Source organism: Lytechinus pictus, chromosome 12 (assembly GCF_037042905.1).
Source record: "Lytechinus pictus isolate F3 Inbred chromosome 12, Lp3.0, whole genome shotgun sequence".
In the NCBI taxonomy this organism is placed as follows: domain Eukaryota; kingdom Metazoa; phylum Echinodermata; class Echinoidea; order Temnopleuroida; family Toxopneustidae; genus Lytechinus; species Lytechinus pictus.
In genome coordinates, this window is record NC_087256.1 from 20510537 (window position 1) to 20529079 (window position 18543).

The 18543-nt window shown below is 35.4% G+C and overlaps 1 protein-coding gene across 10 annotated transcripts; it reads left to right on the forward strand.

The window, feature by feature from the left end:
- Positions 1 to 9: 9 nt before the first annotated feature.
- LOC129273016 (zinc finger protein 271-like) lies at positions 10 to 16918 on the forward strand. Of its 10 annotated transcripts, none has more exons than XM_064108005.1 (11): positions 10 to 83; positions 4117 to 4218; positions 4869 to 4946; positions 8272 to 8352; positions 8474 to 8554; positions 8876 to 8956; positions 9087 to 9167; positions 9289 to 9375; positions 9494 to 9574; positions 9995 to 10081; positions 11439 to 16918. In XM_064108005.1, the coding sequence occupies exons 2-11, from the start codon at positions 4128 to 4130 to the stop codon at positions 13964 to 13966; spliced, it is 3276 nt and encodes a 1091-aa protein (XP_063964075.1). In that variant the 5' UTR covers positions 10 to 83; positions 4117 to 4127; the 3' UTR covers positions 13967 to 16918. The 10 variants fall into 10 exon arrangements, with proteins under 10 accessions (XP_063964075.1, XP_063964078.1, XP_063964079.1 ...); XM_064108002.1 differs by having other exon boundaries at positions 18 to 149; XM_064108003.1 differs by having other exon boundaries at positions 18 to 143; positions 4123 to 4218.
- The last annotated feature ends 1625 nt before the right edge of the window (positions 16919 to 18543 follow it).

An 18543-nucleotide genomic window follows, 5' to 3' on the forward strand; every position in this document is an offset into this window, starting at 1 on the left:
GTACCATATTACTACCACCATCCGAAGCGGCTCACTCCACGATGCTTTAAATATATCCATCTAGGATAGAGCCAAGTCAAGTGGTCAGTAATGGATTGGAGGCATGTCATTGCAACAGCATAAGGTGCAAGATTTCACTACCGGTAATGGTAGGCCTACTATTATAACTAACTTTTAAAGTCTAGGCGTAGGCGATCGGGGACACCGATAAACTCGTGTAACCAGTTAGGGAACTCTGGCCCGCGAAGGCCGGATCGAGTCGGCGGAGATCGACCTTGGGTCAGTGATGCTGCCCGGTGTGGCAGTGGCTCTGGCACAGTGGCAGTGCCATTGATGATGTTGTTCCCCGGCCCCGGGTGTTGTTCACAGCATGTACATTATTAGGCATGCCTAAAGGCATTCCTAATAAAAAGCATCCTGTAACTAGTACCGGTAATATCAAAGTCCATATGAACCTAGATAAGTCTAACTCTAAGATGAGAATATAAATTGATAAACTTAATCATGCTGAAAAAGTGAAATCACATTTCTTGAGATCGACTTGAAAGTTGAATTATGATTATATTATCTAACGTTAGATATAGGTCTCGATGAAATAGATCTATTCAATATTATAATTTTATTTTATATATCCATCATGTCCACATTGACTACAATCAGATGATACATACTTGAGAAGTTGAGTTGAGTAACTTTGTTAACTGATAATCAAGTTAACATGTGCTTTGTTAAATATTACCAGAATATACAGTCACTCAGATTTCATACTTTTGTCTCAGAGGAAAATTATATCTTCAAGTTTTCTTCAGTTCCGATCAGATCTGCTATCATTGCAGCTAACCAAAGAACAATTTGTAATCAAGACATGGGGTCTGTTTTACCGGATCACTCTCTCATTTTCTTGGTCATTTAGTTGTTTTTATCTCGCCTTCATTGGCTGCATAGCAGAGCGACTATACAGGCGCCGCTAGCTAGGCAGCGTCATCCCGGGGGGGGGGGGGGGGGGGGCACTCAGTATATAATGCATAGTGGGTATGTGCCACGGAGGGGACCCCCATTTTTACACTCAAATTTCCGTTCCAGGGCATAGCATTTTCATCTTATTAAGAAAAAGAACTAAGAAAGCCGCTCTGAAGCATAGCATTTTCTTCTTATCGAGAGAAAAGAAGAAAGAAATCTGCGACAAAGCTTCGCATATTTTCCGTTACGCCGTTTCGGTCGCATTGATCTGCCACAATGAGCTGCAAATTTTGGTGAAAAGCGGCCGCTGAGCGCTGTCTGACCATCGCCTCTGCGCGAGCGCACCGACGCCCGTGTTGCTGGGCTAGCTGCATACACGTATGCCCATGGCCCGTTCCATATGGATTCACACGCAAGCGACCCGTTCCAAGGACCCCCGTTTTCACAAACATTTGTAGCTCCGAAGCCCGTTCCGAGGACCCTCCTTTTTACAATAAGTCCGCTCCAAGGCCCCCGGTTTTTGTCTCGCCCGCGGCACACACCTCCCAATTTTTTGGTCGAGTACCCCCCCCCCCCCCCCCGGGAGCGTCATCAACATTGAAATCTTAAATAAGGTTAAGATTTTGAAATGTCTTCATAACTTAGAAAGTATATGGACCTATAACTGTTAGTTCATGAAACTTGGACATGGACATCCTGCCTGAGTTTCAAATCACATGACCAAGTTCAAAGGTCATTTAGGGTCAATGAACTTGGACCATGTTTGGGGAATCAACATCAAAATCTTAACCCAAGGTTAAGTTTTTGAAATACCATCATACCTTGTATATGAACCTAGTTCATGAAACTTGAACATATATAACCAAGTATGACTGAACATCCTGCCCGAGTTTTTGGTCACATGACTAAGGTCAAAGGTCATTTAGGGTCAATGAACTTTGGCCATGTTAAATTGCCATCATAACTTTGAAAGTTTGTGGATCTTGTTCATGAAACTTGGATATAAGAGTACAGTAGTCAAGTATTACTGAACGTCCTGTGCATGTTTCAGGTCACATGACCTGGTCAAAGGTCATTTAAGGTCAATGAGCTTTGAATATGTTGGGGGAATCAAAATGAAATGTTAACAATTAAAGGTTAAGTTTATGAAATGTCATAACTTCAAAAGACAATAAGCAGGCCTGCAATAACTATAGATCTATTTCATGAAACTTGGACATAAGAGTAATCAAGTATCAGTGAAGATCCTGCATGATTTTTAGGTCACATGATCAAGGACAAGGGTCATTTAAAGTCAATGAACTTTGGCCATGTTGGTCGTTGGGGGTATTTGTTGAATTGCCAAATAACTAAAAGTTTATCGATCTAGTTCATGAAATGTTGACATAAGTGTAATCAAGTATCACTGATCATCTTGCACAAGTCTTAGGTCACATGATCAAGATCAGATGTCAAAAACACTATTCATAGGATAATAAAATACTACGTTAATTACGTAGTATTTTAGTATCTTATGAATAGTGTTTTTTGTGATTAATTATTCTACAATGCGTATCAGTATAAACTTTTCACTTTGAAAAGTCCTGGGAATTGAAAAAGAACCGTGTGGTACATTTATCATAAATTTTTCTTTTGCGTTTTCAGCCAATTGAAATAAAACAGATCTACAGTATTAACATTTTTGAACAATTTTGCCTCTCAAATTAACATTTTAACCCTAAGTAAGCACAACCTTGAGCTTTTTGTTTTTGGCAAGGAAACAATTAGTTAAAAGGTAAAAGATATCTTCAAATCAATCTTCTTCTGTAGCTAAAGTCTATGTGCTCGTCATAATTAACGTCTACTTTTATGATTTTATCTAACTATTTCCAAGCTTTGCGTAAATCGTTTTTCACGAGCTTTTCTAAAAGTAAGTGGTGCCCACTCAAGCGGAAAGGTTTTTTGATAACTATATATTGTCATTCGCTTAAAGAGATCTCTACCAATTGATGTATTTATATGGAAAAAGCTTCTGGATATTACAAATATGTCATTTTATAGGATTATTTAAGTGTAAACTTTTTTTTTGATACGCACTGTATATATTAATTTTCAATGTCAACACTGCTGCTATATAGAATCATGTAATGCTTTTAAGGTGCTAATTTTTCTCCTGATTTTACCACGTTTTTATGTGAATTTTCTGTGATGCAAATTGTGAGCCAGTTCGTTTTTTTTTGCCTTTTTCCTTTGATCTACAAAGAAACACACAACGTTGCCAGGATACAGTAGCAAACTAAGAAATTTCTGGCTGAACCTAGGACATCATCAAGCCATAAAGCAGCTGGCAAGGCTAGCTACATGTAGCTATACAAGCCAGGCAGCCTATGCAGTGTCTCCAGGGAGCTTCGATACAAAATCTCACTCCTCAGAAAACTTCCATAGAATGAGATTCTAAGTAAAATTCACACTTTACATCTCTGAAATGCCTTCTAAAGGCTATATGTGCTAAAATGTGTTGTAACTTGGTCATTTGAAAGCGATCACAGGAGAAATTGTCACTTCTCTTTTGGCCCCAAAATATCGAGTTTCACATCAACATATGCACAAACTCATGTATAGGTTAGTACATTATAGCCCTAAAAGTGTTTCTTTCGAAACGCTATGGCCAAAAAATCACAAAGGTGGTTTTAAAACCATAGGTTGTTGTCTATGCAGATTTTCTGTTTAAATTACACTTAAGTACGGATGAACCTATGTCACAGTGCACCAGATTGACGCCCGTTGCCATGGTTCAGCATGCTATTTTTATATTCATGAGTCCATTGTTTTGAAGAATAGACTCAAAATAGCAAAAGAAAGACCAATGAAAATGAGCTAGGGTAAAACAAACTTCCCAGTTTGATACACATTTTCTTCATGGGCATTTTTAAGTGATTGACTCAATCACAAAGAAGCTACAGGAAGTTGACATCAAAACAATCACACAGCCACAAACAGATCCCCCGTGGATATCCTGGTAAGCGGGGGATAATCTAAACAAGATGTGTTTTTCACGAAGCCACAGACAGATACACACTGTGTTTTTAGTAGACTCTTGTTGCCTTACCATTGATTGATTAATTTCTTTATCAAACACATATTAACCAAAATGTTTATTATCAAACTTGTATGGAGATACAGGTAGCATGAATATAAAGCAAGGAACTGACGGATGGGAGTATCTCTTGGGCACAGAAGGAGAAGATGGTAATCAGTCATCATATGAACAAAATCAAGGTATGGAAATCTTTAAAAGTATTTCATTGTGTTGAATACATACGTAGAAATACATATTACTATGGCCAGTGGTCTGTTGTAGGGAGGAGGCTTGCTGGTGAGAGAAGGGGAAGGGGGGGGGGGGTGCATGGGATGCATCCCCACCCCAGTGCTTGATCAAGGAGGGGAAGAATGTGATTTTTGTTCTCCTTTTTAAAAACACAAAATAATTTTTGTTTTCAATTGGTCCCAGAAAGGGGGGGGGGGGATAGGGAATGATTTGAGTGATGACCCTTTATTTGCTTGACCTCTTAAAATTTTGTACAGTAAAAACCATTACAAGAGCATTGCCAGGAGAATTGCTTAGTTCCATTTTCACAAAATTTTTGTATTTTATGTACAGAGTATAAAATACAGGAGATACTGCATAATTTTACCTGCTATGAGTCAAAGCAATCTCTTCAGTCTGTTAAGTCGGCAATTATTTTTTTTTCAGACAAGAATATGAATTTTGCAAAATGTACATTTACGTCATCCTAAATGTCAGCATAAATAGATTTAAAAAATCATAAAATATATCTTGCAATGTGTTCTTTTTTATAGATTTATAGATGGACAAGGTTTTTCTCTAAATGGTGATAATTTGTACTTTTATTCTTTCTTCATACTAGGTCAAACCATCATCAAACCAATAATAGATGAAGACATAATGAACCCTGATGCAGATCAAGACTATTATACTATACAGAGTAAGATACACTTTTATAAACTATTTCATTTTTGTCTTGCCTGCATAGCAGAGCGAAACTATAGGCACTACTTTTCCAATGGCGACGGCGGCATCGTCAAAATTGAAATCTTAACCAAAGTTAAGTTTTTGAAATGTCATCATAACTTAGAAAGTATATGGACCTAGTTCATGAAACGTAGACGTAAGGGTAATCAAGTATAACTGAACATTATGCCTGAGTTTCAGGTCACATGACCAAAGTCGAATGTAAGGGTCAATGAACTTAAACCATGTTGGGGGAATCAATATTGAAATCTTAACCAAGGTGAAATTTTTGAAATGTCATAACTTGGAAAGTATATGGACCTAGTTCATGAAACTTAGACATAGGGGTAATCACTGAAGATCCTGACTGAGGTTCAGGTCACATAATTAAGGTAAAGTGTCACTTTAGGGTCAACAAACTTTGGCCATGTTGGAGTTATTTGAGGATTGTCACAACTTTAAAAGTTTATGGATCTAGTCCATGAAACTTGCACATAAGAGCAACCATGTATCCCTGAATATCATGTGAAAGTTTCAGGTCACATTACCAAGGTCAAAGATAACTTACGGTCAACAAACTTTGGCCATGTTGGGGGTATATGAGGAATTGTCATCATAACTCAAAAATTTTATGGATCTAGTTCATGAAACTTGGACATAAGAGCAATCAAGTATCCTTGAAAATCCTGTGCGAGTTTCAGGTGGCATGACCAAGGTCAAAGATCATTTAGGGTCAACAAACTTTGGTAATGTTAGGGGTATTTGTGAAATTGTCATAACTTTATTAGTTTATGGATCTAGTTCATGAAACTTGGACATAAGAGCAGCAATGTATCCCTGAATACCCTGTGCACGTTTCAGGAACATGGCCAAGATCAAAGGTTATTTAAAGGTCAATGAACTCTGTCCATGTTGGGAGTATGTGTTGAATTGGCATAACTTAGAAAGTTTATGGATCTCGCTCATGAAACATCGACATAAGGGAAAGTATGAATGATTGTTTTGTACATGTCTTAGGTCACATGATCATGGTTAAAGGTCATTTTGGGTCAATGGACATAATATTTTATTATCTTATTCATGTTTTTTTCTGTGAATGATTGTTCATTAGCTGTTTTCAAAGGCAGCACTGCTGCTATATCGAATTGCGTAATGCAGGCGAGACTGCCAGAGGCGTTTCACTTGTTGGATATAAGATTAGCTTGATCAATCAATGGGTTGACCTTTACAAGTCCTGGCTATTTTTGTAGTTTATATGGCCATATGGGGGTCGGCGTTCTTCGAGTGCCCTCATCAGAATCTTGACTTTCAGCCACGCTATTTTGCCAAAAAAGAATCAGCATGGATTAAAACATGACATAAACTTTGAAACTGTTTTTTTTAATATTAAAAATTATTGTTTTATTGATTATGTTATTACACGAAATCATACTTGTTTCATTTTTTCATAAATGGGTTAATGATGTGTCTCCATTATTTAGAAATAAGTTGCAACAATAAATAACTAATGCAAATAATCAGTTATCAATCCCATTGTTTAAGTTCTTGGTAACAAAATTTTGAATTAAACTAATTTCCTATAATAAAATACAAAAGGAGAAGTGGGGATATAACATCAGCCCACCTAATGAATATTAATGAAGACATGCCTAGAACTGTTTCACCGGAATAATAAAATCTTTAGAATTCAATAACTTTGATGTTTGTTATCCGATTTTGATCAAGTTTTCAGCATTTTGCTCTGAATTTTACTCTATTGAGATATAAATATCTTCAGCCCTGAGCATCCCTATAAACAAATTATTCTCATCAAGTTATTTCTTTGTTTGACTTAGTGTCTTTATGGTTGTTGGATGAAAGAGGAGCGTGGTATGAATGTGAGTGCGTTTTGTTTTGAAAGTGATTGTTTGTCGGCCCTATTAATGCATAGCTCCGGTGAAGTTAGCTGACCCTACAAAGTTCCACCTGAGCGATGGATTCGAATAACCAATTCCATTGCTCAGGTTGAATGGAGTTGTGGGATTAGCAATCCTTGGCTGGAGCTGTGCATTGGACTTGACTGCTCGCTCGTCCCCAGACACCCTCCTGTCTTTCGTTTTTGTTCCTGCTTAAAACTAAGTTTTTTATTGTTTGAACTAAGACGTTTATCAATAAGTATCCTTCCACCACCACATGTGTTTGTATTTTTTTATTACTTCATCTTTTCCTTTTAGTATACATAATATATTAAGTTGCATTATATTTTCGTCATCATTTCAAGCTTGATGTTTTTAAATCTGTACACTCTATGTATATATGCCTGTAAATTGTACGCAATTCAGCCTTTTGGCTGCAAAGTGCAATAATTTCAATAAAACCTTTTCAATTTCAATTTCTTAGTTTGACTGACTACCACTCTTTCGATGAGCTTAGATACAAAAGATAACCTACAAAACAGGACGATAGTTACTCAAAACTTCTGGATCTACAGTAAATGTGTTTCCTTTAACAAGGGTGGAACTGAAACTTTCTTAAAATTATCAGGAAAATAGCCCGTCGACAGGGATTGGTTTATGATAATTGTCAACACAGCATGATGGCCCCCCCTTCTAATCTCGTCCGCCGTTCGCACGATCGCACTGAAATTTGGAACGCACATTCTTTACCACATAAACTACAAGCCAGTATTCTGAAAATTCTGAAAATAATTATCTTTTATTTATTATGAATAAAACATGAAGATGTATTTGTGAAAAACATTATATGCATATTTAACATCCAATGTCACTTCAATTTTTTTTTTCTCCAGATGTCATCTTTGTAATCTAATTTTAAGGTTTCCACAAAGAAAAATTGCAAAAGCAAATTTTTTCCTAATGTATTTCTTTGTTTTTAGAATTTCTTATCTATTTCTTTGTTTTTTATTGTTTTTTTTTCAATGGAAATTATTACAGACCATTTAACAACTAAACGGAACCCTAAATTAATTAAGCAGACCAATTAGTACCCAAAATAATCACCCTTTTCTGAATTTAATCTCCATTATACTTTACACACAAAGTATAAAAATAAGCCATTTTTGGCATGACATTGTCTTGTAAAAAGTCACATGGCATCACGACGAATACCCGTATGTCGCGAATTTGGTCTCAAAATTTGCGCGAGACTTCAAAAAAAGTCATAAAATTTTGCAGGGCTATCATCTTGGGTGGTCATTGTATTGGATTTTTTTCGGACTCATTTTGAAATTGTAACCAAAACTGGCATAATTCTCTTTTTTAATTATGTGATTTCTGCATCTGCCTATCTGTTCATCCTAGGTCAAATCATTCCCATCAAACAGGAAGTAGATGAAGACAGGACCAACCCAGATACAGGTCAAGACAAATGTACTTTACAAGGTAAGATATACTGGGTTATGTATGTTCTAGAGCTAGCTTAATAATAGATATTCAAAGGGTTAAGCATGGTTGACTGGTATAAATCTTAATTATTTCCTAACTATTCATTTGTTCATACTAGGTCAAACCATTACCCTCAAACAGGAAGTAGATGAAGACATGACCAACCCTGATACAGGTCAAGACCAATATACTATACAAGGTAAGATACACTGCTTCTTGTGTGTTCTAGAGCTAGCTTAATAATTGATATTCAAAGGGTTAAGCATGGTTGACTTTTATATAAATGCTAATTATTTGATTACTGTTTATCCCTATTCATACTAGGTCAAACCATTACCCTCAAACAGGAAGTAGGTCAAGACACGACCAACCCTGATACAGGTCAAGACCAATGTACATTAAACAAGGACACACTACTTCATGTATGTTCAAGAGCTAGCTTAATAATTGATGTTTAAAGGGTTAAGCATGGTTGACTCGTGTAAATCTTAATTATTTCCTAACTATCTGTTCATACTAGGTCAAACCATTACCCTCAAACAGGAAGTAGTTGAAGACATGACCAACCCTGATACAGGTCAAGACCAATGTACTCTACAAGGTAAGATACACTACTTCGTGTGTGTTCTAGTGCTAGCTTGATAATTGATGTATAAAGGGTTAAGCATGGTTGTAAGGCTGGTATAAAATAAATCTTAATTATTTTCTTTTTATTAATTTGTTCATTCTAGGTCAAACCATTACCGTCAAACAGGAAGTAGATGACGACATGACCAACCTTGATACAAGTCAAGACCAATGTACTATACAAGGTAAGATAAACTGTTCTCTTTGTGTTCTAGAGCTAGCTTAATAATCATTGTTTAAAGGGTTAAGCATGGTTGGCTGGTATAAATCTTAATTGTTTCCATACCATTTATCTGTTCATACTAGGTTTAACCTTCATGATTAAACAGGAAGTAGATGAAGACATTACGAACCCTGATACAGGTCAAGACCAATGTACTACATATTTACAAGGTAAGATAAACTGTTCAATTTGTGTTCTAGAGCTAGCTTAATCAATGTTTTGAAGGGTTAAGCATGGCTATTTTTATGAATCTTAATTATTTCATAACTATGTATTTGTTCATACTAGGTGAAACCATTACCCTCAAACAGGAAGTAGTTGAAGACATGATCAACCCTGATACAGGTCAAGACAAATGTACTATACAAGGTAAGACCATGGAGCTATTCTGTAGTAGCTCCATGGTAAGACACACTACTTCATGTATGTTCAATAGCTTGCTCAATTAATGGACGAAGCATGGTTGACTGCTTACTATTTATCTGTTCATACTAGGTCAAACCATTACCATCAAACAGGAAGTAGATGAAGACATGACCAACCCTGATACAGGTCAAGACTAATGTACCATACAAGATCATATACTGCTTCATGTATGCCGGGGACGGGTACTCAAATTATAACATGATACCTATGTGCCGCGCAAACTCAAAAATAGGGGGCTCTGGAACTAAATCTTGGTCTTAAAATGAGGGTCTCCGGAAGCTCTTGGATCAACGATTAAGTGTTAAGCATGATTGGCTGGTATAAATCTTAATTGTTTCCATACTATTTATCTGTTCATACTAGGTTTAACCTTCATGATTAAACAGGAAGTAGATGAAGACATGACCAACCCTGATACAGGTCAAGACCAATGTACTACATATTTACAAGGTAAGATAAACTGTTCTATTTGTGTTCTAGAGCTAGCTTTATCAACGTCACATGAACAAGGTCAAATGTCATTTAGGGTCAATGAACTTTGACCAAGTTGGGGGTATTTGTTAATTACCATCAACTTTAAAAGTTTATCGATCTGATTCATAAAACTTTGACATGAGAGTAGTCAAGTACCACTGAACATCCTGTGCGAGTATTAGGTCACATGATGAATGTATGAATGTAAAAGGTCATTTAAGGTCAATGAACTTTGACCATGCTGGGGATATTTGTTGAATTACCATCATAACTCTGAAAGTGTATTGTTCTAATTCATTAAACTTGGACATAAGTGTAATCAAGTATCACTGAACATCCTGTGCGAGTTTCTGGTCACATGGCCAAGGTCATTTAAGGTCAATGAACTTTGGCCATGTGGGAGTATTTGTTGAATAACCATCATAACTCTGAAAGTGTATGGATCTAGTTCCTAAACCTTGTTCATAAGAGTAATCAAGTATCACTGAACATCTCGTGCAAGTTTCAGGTCACATGACCCAAGTCAAAGGTCATTGAAGGTCCATTAACTTTGGCTATGTTGGAGGTAACTATTAAATTGCTGTTTTAACTTTCAAAGTTTATGGATATAATACTAAATAGTTTATGAAATGTGGACATAGGAGTAATCAAGTATCACTGACAAGTCTTAGGTCACATGATCAAGGTCAAATATTATTTAGGGTCAATGAACGTAGTATTGTATCATATGAATGGTGTTTTTTGTGAATAATTATATAGTAGTTTTCAAAGTCAGCACTGCTCCTATATTGAATCGCCCAATGCAGGTGAGACTGCCAGAGGCACCCCACTTATTGTTTTGTCTATGTGTGTGAATATAACTCCTTGTCAAACATGTAATGGGCTGAAAATTTCAGGATATAATCTTTGTTTAGCAGCTTTCTAATATCCAATTTACTAAATATGTAAAGAAAGTTTTTAAATGGCTATTTGAAATGAAAATAAAAACATTACTGAGAAAGGGTGCTAGATTCAGTTAAAATCATAACAGCCTAAAAAATGCAATTTTTATAGTCTAATGGGTAAAAATGCATTCAGTGACTGTTAAAGCTTTTGTAATGTTAGAATGTTAGATAATACTCGAGTCTAATTTACGTTACTTTACCCAAGCTTTAATATGAAATTAAGAGCTGTGTCCGATACTCTACCAATTCATTAGGGCAATCAGAAGAGATGATGAAATTTTTTTTGTTATCAACAGAATGAAATAGGAATTTTCATTTCAATCATTTAGTTAAAAAATTTCAGACTTTGCTCTTTAAAACATGAATATTTTCCCCCCTTTTTACTCCAGATGAAAAGTATAAGAGTGGAGAGGACAGGATACAATCACACATGAGAGAATACAGCGTAGAGAAGTCATATCAGTGTTTACAATGCAGTAAGACGTTTACAGATGAGAACTCTTTTATGATTCATCATAAAACACACACTGGAGAAGATGAGTTAGCTAACCAGCATAGAACAGAGTTAGGAGAGATATGCTTTAAGTGCCCCCAATGTGATAAGAATTTTGAATGCCAGGATCTTCTTATGACCCATGTGAGCACACACACTAGAGAAAAGTTTTATCATTGCTCTAATTGTGGAAAGGGATTTTCTAACAACTGCGATCTTATAACCCATATAAGAACACATACAGGAGAAAAACCATATCATTGCTCATATTGTGAGAAGAGATTTCCTAAAAAAGGCAATCTTATAAGCCATATAAGAACACACACAGGAGAAAAACCTTATCATTGCTCACATTGTGAGAAGAGATTTCCTACAAAGGGCAATCTTACAGTCCATCTAAGAACACACACAGGAGAAAAACCTTATCATTGCTCACATTGTGAGAAGAGATTTCCTACAAAGGGCAGTCTTACAATCCATAAAAGAACACACACAGGACAAAAACCTTATCATTGCTCACATTGTGAGAAAAAATTTTCTGACACAAGCAGTCTTAAAACTCATATAAGAACACATAAAGTAGAAAAACCTTATCATTGCTCACATTGTGACAAGAAATTTTCTACCAAGAGCCATTTTACAACTCATATAACAACACAGACAGGAGAAAAACCTTATCATTGCTCACATTGTGAGAAGAGATTTTCTGACAAGTGCCTTTTTAACAGGCATAAAAGAACACATAAACCTTATGTGTGCTCTTATTGTGAGGAGCGATTTGCTTATAAGAAGGATCATACCAATCATGTAAGAACACACTCAGGAGAAAAACCTTATCATTGCCCATATTGTGAGAAGGGATTTCCTAAAAAGCACAATCTTGCAATCCATATAAGAACACACACAGGAGAAAAACCTTATCGTTGCTCACATTGTGAGAAAACATTTTCTGACAAGAGCAATCTTACATCTCATATAAGAACACACACAGGAGAAAAACCTTATCATTGCTCACATTGTGAGAAGAGATTTTCAAAAAAACGCCATCTTACAACTCATGTAAGAACACACACAGGGGAAAACATATATAATTGCTCACACTGTGACAAGGGATTTTCCTTTAAGAAAGATCTCACCAATCATGTAAGAAACCATAAAGGAGAAAAACCCTATCATTGCTCACACTGTGAGAAGAGATTTTCTACAAAACGCCATCTTACATCTCATGTAAGAACACACACAGGAGAAAAACCTTTTCATTGCTCACATTGTGAGAAGAAATTTTCTGACAGGGGCAATCTTAAAAGGCATATAAGAACACACACAGGAGAAAAACCTTATCATTGCTCACATTGTGAGAAAAGTTTTCCCCAAAGGAAAAATCTTATCGGTCATGTAAGAACACATACAGGGGAAAAGCCTTATATTTGCTCTCATTGTGAGAAGAGATTTCCTACAAAGGGCAATCTTACAGTCCATATAAGAACACACACAGGAGAAAAACCTTATCATTGCTCACATTGTGAGAAGAGATTTCCTACAAAGGGCAGTCTTACAATCCATATAAGAACACACACAGGACAAAAACCTTATCATTGCTCACATTGTGAGAAAAATTTTTCTGACACAAGCAGTCTTAAAACTCATATAAGAACACATAAAGTAGAAAAACCTTATCATTGCTCACATTGTGACAAGAAATTTTCTACCAAGAGCCATTTTACATCTCATATAACAACACAGACAGGAGAAAAACCTTATCGTTGCCCATATTGTGAGAAGGGATTTCCTAAAAAGCACAATCTTGCAATCCATATAAGAACACACACAGGAGAAAAACCTTATCATTGCTCACATTGTGAGAAAACATTTTCTGACAAGAGCAATCTTACATCTCATATAAGAACACACACAGGAGAAAAACCTTATCATTGCTCACATTGTGAGAAGAGATTTTCAAAAAAACGCCATCTTACAACTCATGTAAGAACACACACAGGGGAAAACTTATATTATTGCTCACACTGTGACAAGGGATTTTCCTTTAAGAAAGATCTCACCAATCATGTATTAAGAAACCATAAAGGAGAAAAACCCTATCATTGCTCACACTGTGAGAAGAGATTTTCTACAAAACGCCATCTTACATCTCATGTAAGAAAACACACAGGAGAAAAACCTTTTCATTGCTCACATTGTGAGAAGAAATTTTCTGACAGGGGCAATCTTAAAAGGCATATAAGAACACACACAGGAGAAAAACCTTATCATTGCTCACATTGTGAGAAAAGTTTTCCCCAAAGGAAAAATCTTATCGGTCATGTAAGAACACATACAGGGGAAAAGCCTTATATTTGCTCTCATTGTGAGAAGAGATTTTCTCACAAGAAATTTCTTACAAAACATTTAAAAACACATACTTGAGAAAAATCATATATTTCCTCTCATTATTAAACAGGGTTTTATTTAAAGGGTGATCTTACTTGTCTATAAGAATACATACTGTAGAAAAACCTTATATTTGCTCACAATGTAACGGGGGATGTGCCCAAAAGGTCTATCTAACACGTCATATAAGAAAACACACAGGACAAAAACCTTTCATATGCTCTCATTGTGATGAGATTATTTGGCAAGGCCAATCTTACCAAACATAAGAACACATACTGGAGTAAAACCTTACATTTGCTTCTATTGCGAGAAGGGATTTCCTACAAAGACTAGTCTTGCACATCATATAAAAACACACACAGGATAAAACCATTCATATGCTCCCATTGTAAAAAGGGAATTTCTCTGGAGAAAAACCTTATATTTGCCCTTATTGTACGTATAAAAAGAGATTTTCTAAAAATAAAAGAAACTCTTACCCATCATGAAAGAACACACACAGGAGAAAGACCATATATTTGCTCTCATTGTAAAGAGAGATATCATACAAAGAGCAATCTTGCCCTTCATATAAGAACAAACACAGGAGAACCGTATATTTGCTTTCATTGTGTGAAGGGATTTTCTACATAGAGCAATCTTACCTGTCATATAAGAACACATCTGGAGAAAAACCTTATATTTGCTCCGAGTGTAAAAAGTAATTCTCTAGAAAAGGCAATCTTGCATGTCATATAGGAACGTATGATGGAGAAAAGGCCTGATCATTGTTCGCGTTGTAAAAAGGGAATTTCAAAAAGAATTCTCATGTCACATATTAACACATAATGGAGACCCTTTATCATTGCTTACATAGTCAGAAGAAAAAACGTAATTTATTGCTTTTTTGTGAGAAGAGATTTTGACTATAAGGAAGCCTTCTTAAGATCATCAACCAGATTTGGAGGAATACGTCTATGAGGAAGTCTTCTTCACATCTTGAACCACAGTTTGAAGTATTTGTCGAAAAGGTGGTTTTATTAACATTATAACCCAGAGTTGGAGGTATGTGACTATATGGAAGTCTTATTCTCTCTCTCTTTGTTATCAAAATCCATCATATTTACCTTACCCTACTTTTAACTACCTATGGTTAAAATACCTATTTATTTTCTAGAGTGGCTTGCCAATATAAGCTTTGCTTTTCAAAAAGTCCCTCATTTTCATTTTCATATGTTAAGTATGACCTGTAATTTTGAATTGTTTCATCATTTTGTTTGAAATTAAGTCTTCTTAACTTCATTACCCGGAGTTGGAGATATGCATCTATAAGGAAGTCTTCTTAACATCATTGCCCAGAGTTGGAAGTATTTGTCTATAAGGAAGTCTTCTTAACATCATTACCCAGAGTTGGAGGTAAGCGTACATGAGGAAGTCTTTTTTTTTCCATATCATAAATCACAGTTGGAAGTATCTATAAGGAAGTCTTCTTAACTTCATTACCTAGAGTTGGAGAAATGCGACTATAAGGAAGTCTTCTTAATATTATTACCCAGAGTTGGAGATATGCGTCTATAAGGAAGTATTCTTAACATCATCACCCAGAGTTGGAGTTATGCGACTATAAGGAAGTCTTCTTAACATCATTACCCAGAGTTGGAGGTATGTGTCTATAAGGAAGTATTCTTAACATTATTACCCAGAGTTGGAGATATGCGTCTATAAGGAAGTATTCTTAACATCATTACCCAAAGTTGGAGGTATACATCTATAAGGCAGTCTTCTTAACATCACCACCCAGAGTTGGAGATATGCGTCTATAAGGAAGTCTTCTTAACATCATTACTCAGAGTTGGAGATATAAGTCTATAAGGAAGTCTTCTTAACATCATTACCCAGAGTTGGAGGTATGTGTCTATAAGGAAGTCTTCTTAACATTATTACCCAGAGTTGGAGATATGCATCTATAAGGAAGTATTCTTAACATCATTACCCAAAGTTGGAGGTATGCATCTATAAGGCAGTCTTCTTAACATCACCACCCAGAGTTGGAGATATGCGTCTATAAGGAAGTCTTCTTAACATCATTACTCAGAGTTGGAGATATACGTCTATAAGGAAGTCTACTTAACATCATTACCCAGAGTTGGAGGTATGTGTCTATAAGGAAGTCTTCTTAACATTATTACCCAGAGTTGGAGATATGCATCTATAAGGAAGTATTCTTAACATCATTACCCAAAGTTGGAGGTATGCATCTATAAGGCAGTCTTCTTAACATCACCACCCAGAGTTGGAGATATGCGTGTATAAGGAAGTCTTCTTAACATCATTACTCAGAGTTGGAGATATACGTCTATAAGGAAGTCTTCTTAACATCATTACCCACAATATATGAATATTTTATATTTTATTGATTTGCTTTCTAAAATAAGCAAAGAAATTCCTCTTATCCAAATATCATACAAAGACTTTATGTCAGTTTAAAATCACTCCTCATCCTTGTATTTTCGACCAACATTTGTTCATTTAATTTCTAATCACATTTCCACTTTACAACCATCAAAGGCGTGTGGCTCTGATGATATTTCTCCAAAAGTCATTAAAAACGGTATTCAATGCATTGTTAATCCTCTATGCGATATTTTTAATAAATCTTTGATTCAAGGTATTGTCCCAGAAGAACTAAAAATAGCTAAAGTAATCAAAAATTCTCGAAAAAAATAGTGTACAAAAGACTTAATGAATTCCTTCAACTTAATAATATCTTGATTCCACAACAATTCGGCTTTCGAAAGAATTGCTCTACAAGTATGGGGGTTTTGGATTTGGTAAATACTATTATCAGTGCAATAGATAGTGGACAATTTTGTGTGGGTGTGTTTTTGACACGATTGATCATGATATTTTATTAAACAAACTTGAGCATTATGGCATTCGTGGGGTAGCCTTAAAGTGGTTTGAAAATTCCTTAAAGGGGAATGAAATCTTTGGAACAAGTAGGCTTGTGTCAAAACAGAAAAATCAAAGAATAAGAACAAAGAAAGTTTGAGGAAAATCAGTCAAATAATGAGAAAGTTATGAGCATTTGAATATTGCAATCACTAATGCTATGGAGATCCTCCCATTGGCAATGCAACAAGGATGTGTGATGTCACATGTGAACAACCTTCCCTTTAATGGACTATAAAATACCCTCAAAATGTCTCTTTTTGTTTTTTCTTATGGTGATACAAACTCTTTATAGTTTATCCATGATGTATTCTTTAAAAATCTGTATTACATGCCCTCCTATAGAAAGAACACATGATCTAATGATAGATGTGATAAAAGAGGCAATTTAAGTGAAATATATACTAATGTATTGGGAGAGTTGTTCACAAGTGACATCACACATCTTTGTCGCATTACCAATTTGAGGATCTCCATAGCATTAGTGATTGCAATATTCAAATGTTCATAACTTTCTCATTTTTTGTCCGATTTTTCTCAAACTTCTTTCAAAGGTTTCATTCTCCTTTAAAGAATAGATTACAGTATGTATTGATCAATGGAGTCAAATCACAATCTAGGATGGTGAATTCTGGGGTACCCCAAGGTTTAGTCTTGGGTCCCTTATTGTTCTTAATTTATATCAATGAAATATATGAATTCATCAAAGTTGTTTACATATTCACTTTTTGCTGATGACACTTGCTTACTCTCCTATCACAAGGATTTAAATAATCTTATTTTGTCAATAAATAATGAAGTTCATAATATATTTACATGGTTTTGCTCTAACAACCTTTTATTAAACACTAGTAAAACACAATATGTTGTATTTAGAACAAGGGGTAGGAGAATCCCTGATGATATAGATTCATTATCAATAGGAGGTCATCAGATCAATCGTAGTCAAGATGTGCGGTTTCTGGGAGTTGTTGTAGATTTATCATGGAAAAATCACGTCAGCAATGTTTGTACCAAAGTTTCAAGGAGTGTAGGCGTGATATCCAAGTTACGTTTCTTTTTACCCCAACAAACTTTAGTAACTCTATATAATTCTATCATTGTGCCTCACTTAATTTATTGTAATGTTGCATGGGGGAATACTTACAGGAATCTTTTAAACAAACTACTGATCCTTCAAAAGAAAGTCATCAGACTCGTTACATATTCGAATTACAGAAGTCCAAGCATTCCTTTATTTCTGCAGCTCAATATTCTGCCTCTTGATGATTTAGTATCCTTGAACTGCTTAATATTCATGTACAAATCACAATTGACTGAAAACTGTTCATTTTTGACAGATGCTTTTGTTGTTAACTCCAACATTCATTCTTACAATACATGTCAGAGAAATCTTATCCATCAACTGTTTGCAAGAACAAAAACTGCTTCGAATTCATTTCCGATACATGTAGCTTGTGTCAAAGAATGGAATAGATTACCGCAAAGCATAAGATCCAGTCCAACACTGCCAATATTAAAAAAAGCATGTCAAAAATTCTTATTTGAGAGCTTGGAAGATGTCTTAAATTAATCTTTTGTTTACTTTCTATTTTATCATTGTAAATATATTTGTATTATTCTCGTTTTTGGTATGTTTGTTTTTATCAATGTTTTTGCTACAATGTTTTATAATGTTA